This window comes from Lagenorhynchus albirostris, chromosome 17, assembly GCF_949774975.1.
Source record: "Lagenorhynchus albirostris chromosome 17, mLagAlb1.1, whole genome shotgun sequence".
NCBI classification, from domain to species: domain Eukaryota; kingdom Metazoa; phylum Chordata; class Mammalia; order Artiodactyla; family Delphinidae; genus Lagenorhynchus; species Lagenorhynchus albirostris.
Genome location: NC_083111.1, coordinates 12156838 through 12172982, shown reverse-complemented (window position 1 = coordinate 12172982; position 16145 = coordinate 12156838). Strand labels below are relative to the sequence as shown.

General features: G+C 35.3%; 1 protein-coding gene across 16 annotated transcripts in view; it reads right to left on the bottom strand.

Annotated features, from left to right (window-relative positions):
• SGK3 (serum/glucocorticoid regulated kinase family member 3) overlaps nucleotides 1–16145 on the bottom strand; it is a 114619-nt gene that overhangs the window by 8531 nt on the left and 89943 nt on the right. For 15 of the 16 annotated variants that reach the window (XR_009536324.1, XM_060127485.1, XM_060127477.1 and 12 more), the window contains 8 exons: nucleotides 14716–14773; nucleotides 10692–10775; nucleotides 10452–10583; nucleotides 6571–6683; nucleotides 6441–6477; nucleotides 4581–4667; nucleotides 2592–2687; nucleotides 507–662 (listed from right to left, as the gene is read on the bottom strand). Coding sequence is in view for 15 of the 16 variants with exons in the window: in XM_060127485.1 (XP_059983468.1) it covers nucleotides 507–662; nucleotides 2592–2687; nucleotides 4581–4667; nucleotides 6441–6477; nucleotides 6571–6683; nucleotides 10452–10583; nucleotides 10692–10775; nucleotides 14716–14773 (763 nt within the window). In the remaining variant the exon portion in view is untranslated. The remainder of the gene's footprint in view (nucleotides 1–506; nucleotides 663–2591; nucleotides 2688–4580; nucleotides 4668–6440; nucleotides 6478–6570; nucleotides 6684–10451; nucleotides 10584–10691; nucleotides 10776–14715; nucleotides 14774–16145) is intronic. The other variant, XM_060127483.1, reaches the window with a different exon arrangement.

Genomic DNA, 16145 nt, shown 5'->3' with positions numbered 1-16145 from the left:
TTTGAAGGAAAAAAAAAAAAAAGCAAACCTGCAGATCCCATTATTATTTCAAGGAGGTGTCACATTTAAATTCTCAGGAAAAAAAGTGATTTAATGACAGTTCAAGCAAAAGGTATTACCTCATGCAGTCAGAAGGCACTTACATTCTTGTTAAACAAAATGATCTAAAAGTTTAGGCAATCAAAAAATGCATGCCACACATTTTTTTTAGAAGGGGGTAGGAAATTCTAATAAATAATAGGGTATGAAAGCTGGATATGGGGGATGAAAAGGACAGGATCAAATTGTTATGAAGTTCAAATGAAAACAATGCTTGTACAGGAGCTTTAAACACTGTACAGTTCTATATAAACACTGGTGAAAATTGTTGGAACAAGCATGCTTCTTTTTCATGGTGCTGTTCTTTAAGAGCTGCATTCATCCCATTAAATACCACATAAAATAAGGATTTATCTTCAAATTATAAATAAGCTTAATAAAGAGGATACTGGGAAAGATGTACATACGAAGTCTTCTTTGGCACCGAGTCGGTTTTGCCTGTCTTTTTCTAGGAGTTCTTCCAGAATTGACCAGGCTGTAAGGCTCACTCCTGGCCTCAAACTTAGGGGCTTGTGAAGAATATTGTCATACATTTCAGCAACATCTCGGCAATAAAACGGAGGCTGGGGGTGGGGGAGGGGGAGAGGAGAAAGTTAGTACTAATTGAATTATGCACAGATGGGGTTAAAATAGTTAGATTTGGCCTTGATGTACAAAGAGCAGTCTGGCTGCACAAGTACAGAAAAGCACAGGCCTCTTTGGGTGTATGAAAATCTACAGTGTGGCTTTCCATGTGAAGAGATTTTAAAACCCAGCGTGCTATAGAGCTTAATACATGTTCACTAAATGAATGAGGGTCAGTTTGTTCAATAACTCCTGCAGAGAGGTGTAAATTGTATATAAGTTGCAATAGGATCTGCTTTAAAGAAAACCACTACCAACCTCATCATTAGGCATAATGATAGAATTACTGGAAATAGAGATTCAACACAGATCAAACAAATAACTTCTTGAGACCTGGGAATAAACTAATTTAAAAAGATTTCTAGTGGAGATGGAGACCTAACCTGTGGCAGTGACAGTGTCCTGCAGAATTAAAATTTTACTCTCATAGCTTAAAGACTTGAGGTACAGCTCCAACATGAGAATTAGCCAGTTAATTTTTGAGTTACAAGTTTAAAGTAAAAATAATTTTTAAAGTTAAGGGAGTTACAAGCTTGTTATTTTTTTCTTTTGTATAGGAAAGAAAAACTTCATTTTTTAACATCTAATTTTATTTTTAAATTGTTAATATAAGTCTCATTAATGAAGTGTGTGTTTCAAATGTTGTTCCCTTTTGAATCAATTACATTCTGTATGCAATGATAATATTTTATACTTTCAAAGTCCTCTGAAGAAATACAAAGGATTTGGAAATATCAGGCTGACGAATACCCAACACTTAAAGAAAGTAAGGTATAAAGTGGTTATCAGGTCTTCTAAGTCACCAGCATAAACCGAAAACTAGATCTTTTAACAAGCAGATCATGGTCAAGGGCAAAGAAGAGACAGCATTGGCTGTCATTAGGAATCTATCATTCAAAGTTAGCAACATGAGACAAAAGATGCTCTAAAACATACCTCAGGGACTGAATTTCACTGAGATCACCCCCATTTTCAGGGGAAACACACACACACATATACACATACAGAGCAAAACAAAAAAGCCAAGACCAGCTCAAGTCTCAGCAGATGGCAGATTTAGCTTAGTGGGAGCAGCAGTGTGGGCGATGAGAGCCTGGTCACCACCCTGAGGCTGCTGGCCGCTCACGGGCCCACAAAGGGAACCTAAAAACTATTCTGAATGTTTAAAAAAGCCTAAAGAAAAACATACATTATTCCTGCAAGGATATGTAAGCTAATTAAAGTGCCTAAAATTGTTTGCTTTTGGTTGGAATGATATTAACTCAATGTAGTAAAACAATTTGACTCGTTAATCAGAAGCTCTGGCTAACTGTGTCTTTAATTAATAAAAACTGGGGAAACTGATTACACAGCACACATCACTTTTCTCCAATGAAATATTTACGACATGATGTTTATGATAAAGGGAATAAAGGGTTCCCAGTAATAAAAAAAAGCAGAGCACCAGTATACTTATTAAATCCTATAAAAACAAAATACAAGGCAAAACCAAAAGGTATTATTATCTTCTGAGAAATAAAATCTTTTTCTTTTCATCTTTTTGAAATTAGGCAGAATGACTGGAGCAAACTGAATGAAAGTGGGTAATTTTAATGTTACAACTTGGTGTCTATTTCTTAAAAATGTAGTGGGATGAGAACATTTGAAGTAGTGATTAGTATGATAGAGAAACACTTATAAAAAATTAGTAAGAAAATGAAAAGTTTTTCTTTTTTGTGCATATCCCTAATGTGATTTTGGATTCATTTAACCAGGTTACTACTGTTCTGTCAGTGTTATCTAAGTGTCCACGAGATTACTGAAAGAAAGAGAAAACCGAAATCACTTTTAACATACTAGAATCATAATGACAGAGGAGAAATACATACCAATCCATACAGCATTTCATACAGAACAGCACCAAGGCACCACCAATCTACAGTATTGTCATAGGGCTGTTTTCTGATTACTTCAGGTGCTAGGTACTATAAAAAAGATTAAATATTAGAGCAATTCAATAAATAGTTGAAGACAAAATCTAGGAATAATTGAGAAATTTAATAAATTTTAGGTGTAATATCACACTAAATTAAACACGTTATCTAGATTTTCAGTGGGTTGGGTATATTCTATACCAGGGGTTCTTGGGTGGCACTAGTCTTCAGAATCAACTGGGGTAATTTTCAAAATACACATATTCAAGCATTTCTCCCCAGAAACTGTGATGTAGTTAAGACAAATAGAGGCCAACAAATGTACAAACTGTAATACTAAGTAGGTAAAGTAGGTATTTTTTGGGGGGGGAGCGGGGGGAGTCTTTCTCAAAATTAATTTTAGAAATTCTTATGGCCATTATTCATAATTGATTCTCCTGAAGAAAGAATTTTTAGTGTGGCAATTACAATTCATTTTTTTCTTTTTATTGAAAGAAAAAAGAATAAATTGCATTCTTATTTAGAATTACAATAGCAATTCTTTAACATGTTATTTAGAAAAGTTGCTTAAGTTATTATATGGCTATTTACATTTCAAATTGTAAAAAATTTAAACATTATCATTTCACACATATAAATGGTGAATTTGAATTTTAGATTCCAAAATACATATTTCCTCTTCCCACATGAAATATATATAAGGAAATACATTCTTAAGCTTTTTTATGTGATCCAAAGAAATAGCAACATATATAAAAAGGGTTTAATAATTTCTGATCATATTTAGGTTTAGATGACCAAAAAAACTTCTATTTCCCTTCTAAAAATTACAGGACTTAAAGATTTTGTTAACTATTAAATGAATATACATCCATGAAAAATATTTCTTCATACATAAACCAAAATAGAATTATTACAAATATATACAAAAGCTAGGGTTAGATTAGCAAGAAAAAGGAAGAAAAAATACATTTCAAAGTAAATAGTTGTACTTATAGCTACTTTAAGTTTCTCATCTTGATTAGAAATCTGATGTGAGCTATTTTATCACACATTTTTAACATATTTGCAATTACTCCACAATCTTAATTACTCTTAATTAATTGCAATTAAGATCACAATTAATATTTTAAAATTAGAACACTTTAAACGTATGTATGTGTGAAGTTAGAATAACAAGGCTTTCACATAAATTTTAAGGATTATTATTACTGTCTCAAATAGAAAGATACATTTTCTGCTAGTTAAAATGATTAGAGAATAGGATGTTCTGGTTAATAAATTCTGATTTGTAATTTTTTCTCCCATATCCACTGCTTTATTTTCTTCCATTAAACAATTTTTATTATAAAATATTTTAACCATACAAAAAGAATAAAAATATAACAGAAACCAATAGTGCTGCCACCCAAATATAGGCAATGTTAACATTTTGCCATATTTGCTTTAGCTTATTTCTTTTAAAAAACAGCTTTATTACGATATTCACATACCATGCCATTCACCCACTTAAAGTATACAATTCAATGGCTGTTAATATATTCAGAGAGTTGTCCCAACATTACCTCAATTAATTTTTGGACATTTTCATCACTGATTCATGATTTTTTTGTTGTTTTAAGAATTAGAAATGTAATCAAATGTTTGAAGAAATCTAAGGTAAACTTTTAACATTAAAAACAAGTAAGCGTAATTCATCTTTGTTGGGTTATCTGTGGTATCTCAAAATCACAGTTAAAAAACTATCGACTATCAATAAACTTTAAATGTTCAGAAGGGATGATTATCAGATATTTCCAGCTGGCTGGAAGCTGAAAATATTTTTACTCTACTTTTCTGATTTCAAATTTTATATAAATTTTATATATTCAAATTCTATACATACAATTTGTGATTCATTTTAGCATTTTATACATGAGTACATGAATGAGACATATTTCTTACCTCTGGTGTCCCACAAAATGTTGTTGTGGTGTCAGAAATAGCAATTCCTTCTTTACAAAGCCCAAAATCTGTTAAGACAACATGTCCCTGACAAATACAGGGGCAGTAAGATAAAAGAATGCATGGACATAAATTGACACTTATTAAAACCATTGGATTTTGAAATAATCATAGATTAAAAGGAAATTGCAAAAACAGTACAGAGTTCCATGTCCCCTTCCCCCATCTTCCCCCAATGCTGACATCTTATATAACTGTAGTAGTGTCAAAATCAGGAAACTGACTTTGGTATAATACTGATAACTAGACCGCCAACTTTATTCAGTTTTTGCTATTTTACATGCACGCATTTGTGTGTGTGTATGTGTAGCCCTATGCAATAGAGACGTATAGATTCGTGTAACTACCACCACGATCAGACAGAGAACGTCCATCATCCCAAAGGAACAAAGGAACTCTCTCTCATGCTACTCCTTTATCTTTGAACTCCCCTATTCCCTCAGTCCCTGTCCCCTTGCAACCACTAATCTGTTCTCCATCTCCATAGTTTTGACATTTCGAGAATGTTATCTAATGGAATCGTGCAGTGTGGAACCTTTGAGGTGGACTCTATGCCACTAAGCATAACAACAACAAAAATCATAACTAGTAAACGGAACGTAATGAAACTTAAAACCTTTTGCACAGCAAATGAAACCATAAACAAGACGAAAAGACAACCCTAGAATGGGAGAAAATATTTGCAAACGAAGCAACTGATAAAGGATTAACCTCCAAAATATACAAGCACCTCATGCAGCTCAATGTCAAAAAAACAAACAACCCAATCCAAAAATGGGCAGAAGACCTAAAGAGACGTTTCTCCAAAGAAGATATACAGATTGCCAACAAACACATGAAAGGATGCTCAACGTCACCAATCATTAGAGAAATGCAAATCAAAAACTACAATGAGGTATCACCTCACACTGGTCAGAACAGCCATCACCAAAAAGCCTACAAACAATAAATGCTGGAGAGGGTGTGGAGAAAAGGTAACTCTCTTGCACTGTTGTTGGGAAGGTAAATTGATACAGCCACTATGGAGAACAGTATGGAGGTTCCTTAAAAAACTAAAAATAGAACTACCATACGACCCAGCAATCCCACTACTGGGCATATACCCTGAGAAAACCATAATTCATAAAGAGTCATGTACCACAATGTTCACTGCAGCACTATTTACAATAGCTAGGACATGGAAGCAACCTAAGTGTCCATTGACAGATGAATGGATAAAGAAGATGTGGCACATATATACAATGGAATATTAATCAGCCATAAAAAGAAATGAAATTCAGTTATTTGTAGTGAGGTGGATGGACCTAGAGTCTGTCATAGAGTGAAGTAAGTCCGAAAGAGAAAAACAAATACCATATGCTAACACATATATATGGAATCTAAAAAACAAAACAAAACAAAACAAAGGTTCTGAAGAACCTAGGGGCAGGACAGGAATAAAGACGCAGATGTAGACACCAGACTTGAGGACACGGGGAGGTGGAAGGGTAAGCTGGGACAAAATGAGAGAGTGGCATGGACATATACACACTACCAAATGTAGAACAGATGGCTGGTGGGAAGCAGCTGAATAGCACAGGGAGATCAGCTTGGTGCTTTGTGACCACCTAGAGGGGTGGGATAGGGAGGGTGGGAGGAAGACGCAAGACAGAGGGGATATGGGGATATGTGTATATGTATAGCTGATTTATTTTGTTATACAGCAGAAGCTAACGCACCATTGTAGAGCAATTATACTCCAATAAAGATGTTGAAAAAAAAAAATCATGCACTAGTAGATTTTTAAAAGACAATACTTACTACTGAATCCAAAAGAATATTTTCTGGTTTCAAGTCTCTATCGAATTAAAAGGAAAGAAAAGGAAACCTGAATATGAACTGAAATAAAATAATAAAAAGACATTTTAGAAGTGAAATTTTAAAAATTTACCTGTACACTATTTTGATGGAGTGCAAATAACCCAATGCACTGGCAATTTCAGCAGCATAAAACCTAGCTCTGTGTTCAGGAAAGGACCGTTCTCTTTGCAAGTGAAAAAACAGCTGTAAAATTGGAAAAAAAAAAAGAATATTAAGATCATTCACACATAAAGTGAAACTAATATATTCTAAAAATACAAAAACAGGATTTATTTTTGTTACTTTGAACGTGAGATAAAAATGCACCAAAGCACAGAACCGTGACTCCCCCTTGCCTATGTATCCCCTCCACCTGGCAATAGTGCTCTCTTCAACCACAAATCTTTCCCTATCTGTGCTTACTGCTCGCTCATCTCCCATGTACCCCTCAATCCTCAGTGTGGCAGTATCCTCATACCACTCCAGGCAACCTCCCTGGAAAAAATTATTAATGGAGACCAATGATTTTGATACTGCCATGTAATTATCTTACTGGGCCTTTTTTGACTGTTCTTTCATTTGAAAAAACCAGACACTATTTAGAGATCGTAAACTAGTGGCTGGAAGATCAAATCTAACCCACAGATATAATTTGTTTGAACCAAAGAATGTTTTCAGAAAAATCTAAAATAATTGGTAACATTTAAAAACTGGGAAATTTTTTTTTTTGGTTAAAATTCATAGTTTTGGTTTCTTCTGGGGAAAAAAAAAGGGTGGGGGGAGCTCTGCACCATTAAGCCTAAATTCAATATGGTAGCAACTGGCTGGAGATCATTGACAGCTGGACTCTCCAGTTCATTTCTTACACTTCCTCCCTAATTTTCAATGTATTTTTCACAACCTGTTCTCTAGTCATCAGGTTACCTGCCTAGGCAAAGTTTGCTCTAGGTCCTTACTCTAAGTCTTTGGGCTTCTAAAACAATAATCTCTCATTGGGGGCTTTCTTCTACCTTGGACAGTTCCATCTCCGCTCCTTTCTGGGCCCTTATGCTGCAGGGATTGACAAATTGTCTGTCCTAGGTTTCTCCACTGTTATTCCTTCTCTGGATACCTTCCCAGGCAACTTAATCCATTCCAATGATTTTAACCACCACTCTATGTTGATGTCTCTCGTGTGGACAGCCCTCTGCTTGGAGCTTCTACTGCAAAAATCTGCTGCCTGCTGCTCTTTCTTGAATATTTAACAAGCCAACAAATTCAATTTGTCTAACCCAGAGCCCCTGGTCTTCTCTTACAGACTTACTGCCACTGTTGTATTGTCTCATTTAATGATATCACTTTCTACCCAGCCCTCTAAACCATGGGAGGCAGCAAGGTAAAGTGGAAATAGATTTTCAAACTGAAAAGCTAGCTGATCAGCCTTGGGTTCAAACCTCTTTGTGTGTAATTCATTTAACTTCTTTGATTTTCAAAGATTGTCCCCAATTTTTTCTTAGCCTCTTCTGAAAGGTGATGGTGAAGATCAGTTACAATAGATCCTGACAGAGTAGATAAATGGGGCTGACCTGGGATTCACCTCTACTGCTCCTTTACCCTTAGTCCCTATATCCAAAAAATGAATAAATTCTTCTGTTTTTATCTCTTATTTATTTATGGGACACTCCCCCCTTTTAACCATTACCACTGCTTTTATTAGCTGCAGCTTACTCTACTGTAATACTTTATTTGTTGACCTTCTGATCACATCTGTCTAATACACTACTACTGATGAAAATTACCCCAAATGAAAATCTGATCATTCACTAATAATAGCTAACAACCACTGCTTACTAAATCAAAGGTACTATGCTAAAGACTATATGCTTGTATTATTCAATCCACCCACCTATTTTGAAATAGGAATTGATGAGGAAGCTGAGACTCAGAAAGGCTTGTTTACATGCCCAGTATCATAAAACTTATTTGTTTATACTCTACCTGACTCCAAAACAGATCTGAAGTAGTATACAAAAATAAATATCACATATCAAGGTTAAAATGCAAATATGAACATTGGGGGGCAAATAACAGTAACAATAGGAAATACATAATGAAATCACACTCCTCTTGCCTCTGTCCTTTCTCATCCTTATTCCTCTTCTACCTGTTGCCCCATTCAACCCCTGCACCTTAACATTCTCTTTTCTTCCCCCATTATCTTAGTCAACTCTATCTTTTAGAAGACAAGCCTACTTCCTTCCACCTTTGCCATCCAGTTTAGGAGTAGTCACTGTGTAATAAGGGCTCAGAAGCGAAGTCCTAAAACAGCATTAACAAACCACAGACAAGCAGGAAACGTGCAGCCAGTATCCCACCTGCAGTTAGATTTCTGCACGATATTTCAAAGACATAGGTGGTACTTAAGAATGGGCTTTGCAGTTGGGATGTCCAGGTTAAATCCGGGGCCTGACAAGTACTAGAGCACGGTGATACTGAGAAAGTTACTTCACCTCTCTGAGCCTTAATTTCCTTACCTATAAAATGAGTATAAGAGTGTTTATCTCAAAGAGTTGTGATGATAAACTGATATAACACATGTAAAATAATTACCAAGTGCCAGGCCCTCAATAAATTCTTGTTATATGTTAGCACTCACCACATACAAATAAAACCACACCTTCAAGGTGGGAACGATGTGGGGTCATCCACATTCCTGAATCAGGGTGCATGGGGGATTCATAATCCCGCTTCTGAGGAGTCTTAAGGCATATTTACCATAGATGTAAGAGGTTGAATAATGATTCTTTTTATGACCATCCCCAAAATGATCTAGGTATGTCTGATCTTTCAGGTTTGCAGAATAGAAATTGGTCTTCTGTGTAGTTCCTTTATTCTACAGATAAGTGCACTATAGTAAGGTTGAAATACACTTCTCTTCTCCCTTTGCTCTGGGATTAAGGGATGGAAGATCCTTTTGTAAAGATATAATAACATTTACCAGTTAAAATAATTTTTAGAGACATTTACAGGTCAGAGATCAAACAAATTAGAAAAGTATGAGGATTAAGAAGCAGAGGAACAGGGGGTGGTCAGCTGCCTCGATCCTGGAATCAGACTGAGCTCAATTCCTGGCTCCATACTTACTAACCCACATGGCTTGATCAAGTTACTTAGCTTCTCTGTACCTCAGTTTCTTTGTCTTATGCAACACAACTGTTGTGAAGATAAAATAATATGTATAAAGAGCCAGAGTGCTGGGCACATAAGGATGCTCAATACATGTTAACTACTACTGGAATTATTATCTTAACAGCAGCATTTCCCAAAATGTATTTCAATATCCCTCTGATTCAGAGTTTTGGGGAATACTGTTAATAGACTTGGTTCAAACAAAAAACGGGACTGTGTGGTAAAAAAATTTTTTTTAAATAAATCCAGGCTTTCAGGCATAATTTCTCAAAGTCTTTAACATGCTGAAACATTGTAACTACCACGAAGCACACTGTTAATCACCAAGGGGATATAACAGGAAACATTTTCCAAACTGGCTTCACCTCAGAACCCTTTATTACAGGATCATCTCATCTGATTAATAGTTTGCACATTTTGGAAAATGACAGGCTAGAGTAATATTTATATGCAACTATTGAAACGATAATTACCAAAAATTACAAATCAAGTTTCATTCTAATGTTTCAGTATATATTCTTGCTATATAGCTCAGCGACAAAACTACCCATGAAGTCTGTAGCTTCGTATCAAGGTTCTTTTATGAACCTTCCCACCTACACCATAAGCTGCTTAGGAAAAAAGCTTTATGTCTCACTTCTCTACATTCTGCATTGTGCTGATTAGCCAGTGCTTTAAATACTGCTGCTACTCAACATATAGCTGTTTATGCTGGGCTTTGCTTCCAACACTGATAAGAGAAACTTGAACTCTTATTTTTTTTCTAAACATTATCAATACTAGAAAACTAATTATAAAACTCACCTCCCCTCCATTAATAAAATCCAGAACAAAATAAAGCTTTTCAGTTGTTTGGAAAGAATAATGTAATCCAACCAAAAATGGATGTTTCACATTTTTCAAGAGCACATTACGTTCAGCCATAATGTGTTTTTGCTGTTAAAAAAAAAAAAATGGTAAAAAATCAGCTTGTATTAGACACCAGAAAACAATTCTGTTAACTGAGAAAACAGGTTTAGGAGAAACAAAGCTATTTTATTTTACCTCTTTTCTGTTGAGAACTATCTTTTTCTGTAACACTTTGACAGCATAAAATTTTCCATCCAGTTTCCGTTTTGCAAGAAGAACCTGTTATAGTTAAAGATTGTACCTACTATTAGAAATTTCAATGTTTTGATAGGAACAATTCACTTATCAATAAGTCAATACTTAAATTTAAAAAAAATAAAGTCCACAAAGGACCTAGATAATGTGGCGTTTTTATTTTGAAAATTGAAAATTACTGAATTTATTTCTCCAATTCCACTTTTCCTTAGATATTTTAATAAAACCAAAAAGTGTTGATGATTTAAATGGCCAGGCATCATTTCTTTGTCACTTAATGTGCTAATGTTTGAGGTTTTTACCAAATTTAAGTGTCAAAATCTATACTGCTTGAGAACTGTGTGTGTGTGTGTGTGTGCGCGCGCGCGTGTGCGCACGCATGCATGCTAGCCCTGAGTCCTGAAGAGTGTCTTTAGAAAATACTGAGGCTATAAATTTCATGTCTACATAAAAAAAGGAGAGGAAAATGGTTTCTAGGTGATCAAAATGTATTTTTGTTTTAACATTTGGGTTTCTCTTACAGGTTTCAAATTTAGAAGCACTCAGAGCAAGAAGCACCATGTATAGCTGAGATTCTATAATGGGCTGGGGTGCATGCAGACACTTCATGGATTTGAAGAAACTTAGAAGATCTTGCCCCAGAAAAAAAGGCAGACATACTCAAAGGTTTACAAACAAATTTTAAGGGATTCAAGACACCCTACAAGTTGTGTAACTATTAGATGATATATTCTAAAACGTTTTGAGATGATCTGCCACTAGTGACAATGCTGGGCATTACTTTTGAGTACATCTGTGGTCTTCCTCACTAAAACCTGTAACCACAGTCTAATCATGAGAAAAACACCAGGCAAATTCCAAAAGAGATACACAATATACCTAACCAGTGCTTCTCAAAACCATCAAGGCCCTCAAAAACAAGCAAAGTCTGAGAAATTGTCATAGCCAAGAGGAGCCTAAGGAGACATGACAACTAAATGTAATGTGGTGTCCTGAATGGGACCAAAAAAAGGACATTAGGTAAAAACCAAGGAAATCTGCATAAATGATGGGCTTTAGTTCATAATAATGGATCAATATTGGCTCACTGGCTGGAACAAATGTACCATACTAACGTGTTACTAAATAGAGCAAACTGATGGCTTGGAAATTCTCTGAACTTTCTCTTTACTCTATTTTTTTTTTTTGTAAATCTAAAAAGGTTCTAAAAAATAAAGTCTATCAATTAAAATGTTTGTTATTCATAAAAAAGGAGTCAAAACATCTTCAGGGTGAAAATGTCCTGAGTTCAATTGCTGGCATCTTTCTCATTTCTCAAGCTTTTGTTTTTTACAATATTTGACTCTGTTGAATGTTCCTTCCTTCTTACATTTTTTCTTTTCTCGACAGGTCCCCAACCCCCTGAACTTCACTTCTCTACTTTGATTGGTTCATCTTTAAGTATATTCTAAGAAAATAATTCAAAGAATGTGGCCATTAGGAGGTACACTGAAGGGTAGACATTTTTTCAGCAGATTGGTAGATGTGGAAAATAGGTGGTTAAGAAACAGATGGGCAAATGGAAAGTGGAACCAAGACCACCCTTTGTAGAAAAGCTTAGAATAAATATGAGATTTCCATTATTTATTTTACTTTATCATGTATATTTTTCTATTTTTCAAATACATTGTGAATCTGTAGTTCTCCTTGCTTTTCCTTCTTTTCTGTATTCTGCTTTTCTTTGTTTTATTGTACTTTGTTGGTTTCCAACCATTTTGCAAGATTTAAAATTTTTATTAAACACGTATATAGAAAAACTCGTAAACATTACAGCTCGATAAATTATTCCAAAATGGACACATTATGTAACCACTTCCAGGTTAAAACAAAACCAAACACTGTCAGTAGCCTGAAGCCTCCCATTTGCCCCATTCCAGAAACTATCCATCCCTGTTCTTCCTCAAAGGTAACCACTATTTCCATTTGCAATAACACAGGTTAGGTTTTGCCTGTTTTTGAATTTTATGTAATTAGGATCACATAGACAAAGTGGTCTCTGCTTGATTTTTTTCACTCTAAATTATGTAATGTGCGTTCACGTGTGGCATGCAGCACAGTCTTCATATTTTCATCACTGTGCAGAGTACTGCATTCCACAGACATACCACACACAATTTATCCACTCTCTCCCTGACACTTAGATTATGAACAACGATGCTTACGAACATTCTGGCACACGCCTTTCCTAGCACATATGTGCTTGAATTACTGGTGGCTACATAGCTTGGAGGAGAACCAATGTGTCACAGGTAATGCATATATTCAGCTTCAGTATTTAACACCAGTTTTCACAGCATAAAAAATGAAACACACAGGAACAAATCGAATTAAAGATGTGTCAAAACTCTACAAAGAACAGTATAAAACATTATTGAGAAAAGTTAAAGATGAATTAAATTAACAAAGGGATATGCCATGGTCACAGACTGGAAGACTTGATATTGTTAAGATGACAATTCTCTGCAAATTGATCTAAAGATTCAATGCGATCCCAATCAAAATCCAACAGAGTCTTATGGAACTTGCCATGCTAATTCTAAAATTTAATATTGATATGCAAAGAGCTAAGAATAGTCTCTTGAAGAGGAACAAGGAGGGGAAGACTTGTTCTGTTGGAAATCAAGCTACATTTTCAAGACAATGTGGTACTCATGCAAGGATACACAAATAGATTAATGAAACAAAATATAAAATCTAGAAACAGAAATATAAAACAAAATCTAGAAACAGATCCACGCATATAGACACTGGATATATGATGAAGTTTACCATGCAGAGCAGTAGGGAAAGAACAGCCTTTTCAATAAACTGCGTGGGATCAGTTGAACATCCATAGGGAAAAAAATGAACTCGACCCTACACCTCACATTATAAGCAAGAACCAATTTCTAGTAGACTCTAGATCTAAACATGAAGTTTCCAAAAGATTAATGCTTTTTGTTTTTAACAACAGACTATCTCTAACATTCCAACAGACTGTGAGCATTTTGAGAGCAAGATCTATTTCGAACTTTCTATTGCTTATATTATTAGCACAACGCCCAGCATGTAGCAGGTGGCAAATATACATTTGCTGAATTAATGAACACACATGGGTGTAATTTTATGGTCGCAGTTTCTGGTCTCTAGGGAACTCAGAAAAAAAAAACTACATCTAGATATACTGAAAGCTATGAATACAGCACACTATAATTAAACACGTACATATTTATTTTTACTACAGATTGAAGTATAATGCAAAAAAGAACTTAAATATATTTGATGATTCTGACAACTCCATCTATGATGCCTCTGCCCTTAGGGATTCTTCTTGCTTGGTACGGTCACACTGTCAAGCTACGTGCTTCATCTGACATTCACTGCATGAAGGGAGACAGCGTCCTCAAACCTCCCTTTCCTTCTCCAACTGCTATTTACACAGCTGCTCACTGTTGTCTTTCCGGCCTCAACTTAAATAGCACCTCTTCAAAGAAGCCATCCTTGACCAATTCATCTAAATAGGGATTTTCCTCCCACTGACTATTTTCCTCTGTCTCTTGACTCTAGTCTTCATTTCCTTCGTAGCTCCATTGCTACGTGTAATTATTTACTTGACTGCATAACTTTTAATTGACTATTTCCCCCACTAGGTTGTGAGCATCACAAAGGTATTAACCATGTTATTTTTGTTCAGTACTATCTAACTAGGCCCCAGAACAGTGTTTGCCACATAGGAGCTCAACAAAATACTTATTCAACAAATAAATTTTGGGTTATAATTTGAGTAGATGCTTAGTATCCTGAATTATTCTGTCAGTACTCTGAAGGTAGAGAAAGCATCTTAATTCCATAGCCTGCATACCAACAAGCCCCGTGGTCTTGCATGTATAAAGCATACATTCCTTAAGTACTTACTTACTGAATGAAAAAATAAAAACACTCTTACCTTGCCAAAGCTGCCTTTTCCAATAACTTTTAAGAAATCAAAGTCTGTTGGTTTAGCACTGAAATAAATGAACAATGACAAGAATTAGCCTCCTAGAAATGGAAAGATGTTAACTTTTCAACATTTTTTAGCGCCTCACTCTTTAATAGGCAAATCTTGGGTACACGTCAGCATGATAACTCCAGCTTTCACAGTGGTAGTATCTCATCTTTGATATAAAATAGGTAATAATGAACAGTAATAATATCTACTTTCTGATTAGATAAGACATTTTATAATTTTATTTAAGCCTTGTTAAGTTTGGCTTAAGAAGGACTTCAATAATAGTCTCTTTGGGAGAAAAAGATCTTTCTTTCTTTCTATCTATCTATCTATCTATCTATCTATCTATCTATCATTTCTCTATCGTTTTGAACTCAGGGTAGCAAACCACTTTTATTAACCATAAACCTCACCAATGCTCTTAATGAGGAAACTGAGTAACTATATAAATTAGTGACACATTGCAAGGACTAAGTAGTCTGGTAATTATTCTGAAAAGGAAGTTACTAGCTAGAATACCTAGTAAAATCACTAAGAAGATTTTCTGACGGAGAAAAAAGTCATCACAGTGTTTTGCATACATATCACTTGTATGTTAAAGATTAAAGAACTCTCTACTTATTCTCATAGATGGTAATGTAGGAAAGCCAGCAGTCCAGAAGGCAGAAGGTTATTTATTTGCACCTCAGGTAAAAACAGCATTGGCTGTATACAGGCAAAAGCACGTGGCTGCAGAAAGATGAACTTAAGTAGCCACAAGAGCTGTTTTCTTTAACGTGGTATGAATTCCTAAGTTGTACTAGGGAGAGTGAAATGACTCCATTTAGATTTTAAACGTCCTTCAATTCATTACTGCAAGAAATAGTCAATTCAAACATAAGCGTAACACCAGGTCTGGGTTAAATAATAACAGGTCAAGATTAGGGAGATAAATACTTAACTAAGCTTAGATGTTTTTCTTCTTCAACAACCTGCTCTTTGGACTAGTTATTCTGTTCTTTAATGATATGCTGAAATACTGAAATAATTTTTTGAACGAACATATAGTGAAAAAACATGCAAATCCCTCAAGCAGTAAACAGGCCAACCGAGGCCATACCCAAGGCCCACTGTTAACTGTTGGTGATGAACCCTAATTGAAAGCAAACTTCCATTTTGTGCTGCCTGACAAGCTCAATGCAATAATGATAGAAAAGATGCTCAAAACCAAATTTCCTCTTCCAGTTACCATCTCGTTTCTTTGCTGTCCTTTGCAGCAAACCCATCAAGTAAGTTGTCTAAAATCACTGTCGATACCTCCTATACCTCCTATGTCCCCTCCTATATTTCTCTCCTGAACCCTTTCCGGTCAATCTTCTCCCCACCGCACCACTGAAACTGCTCACAGA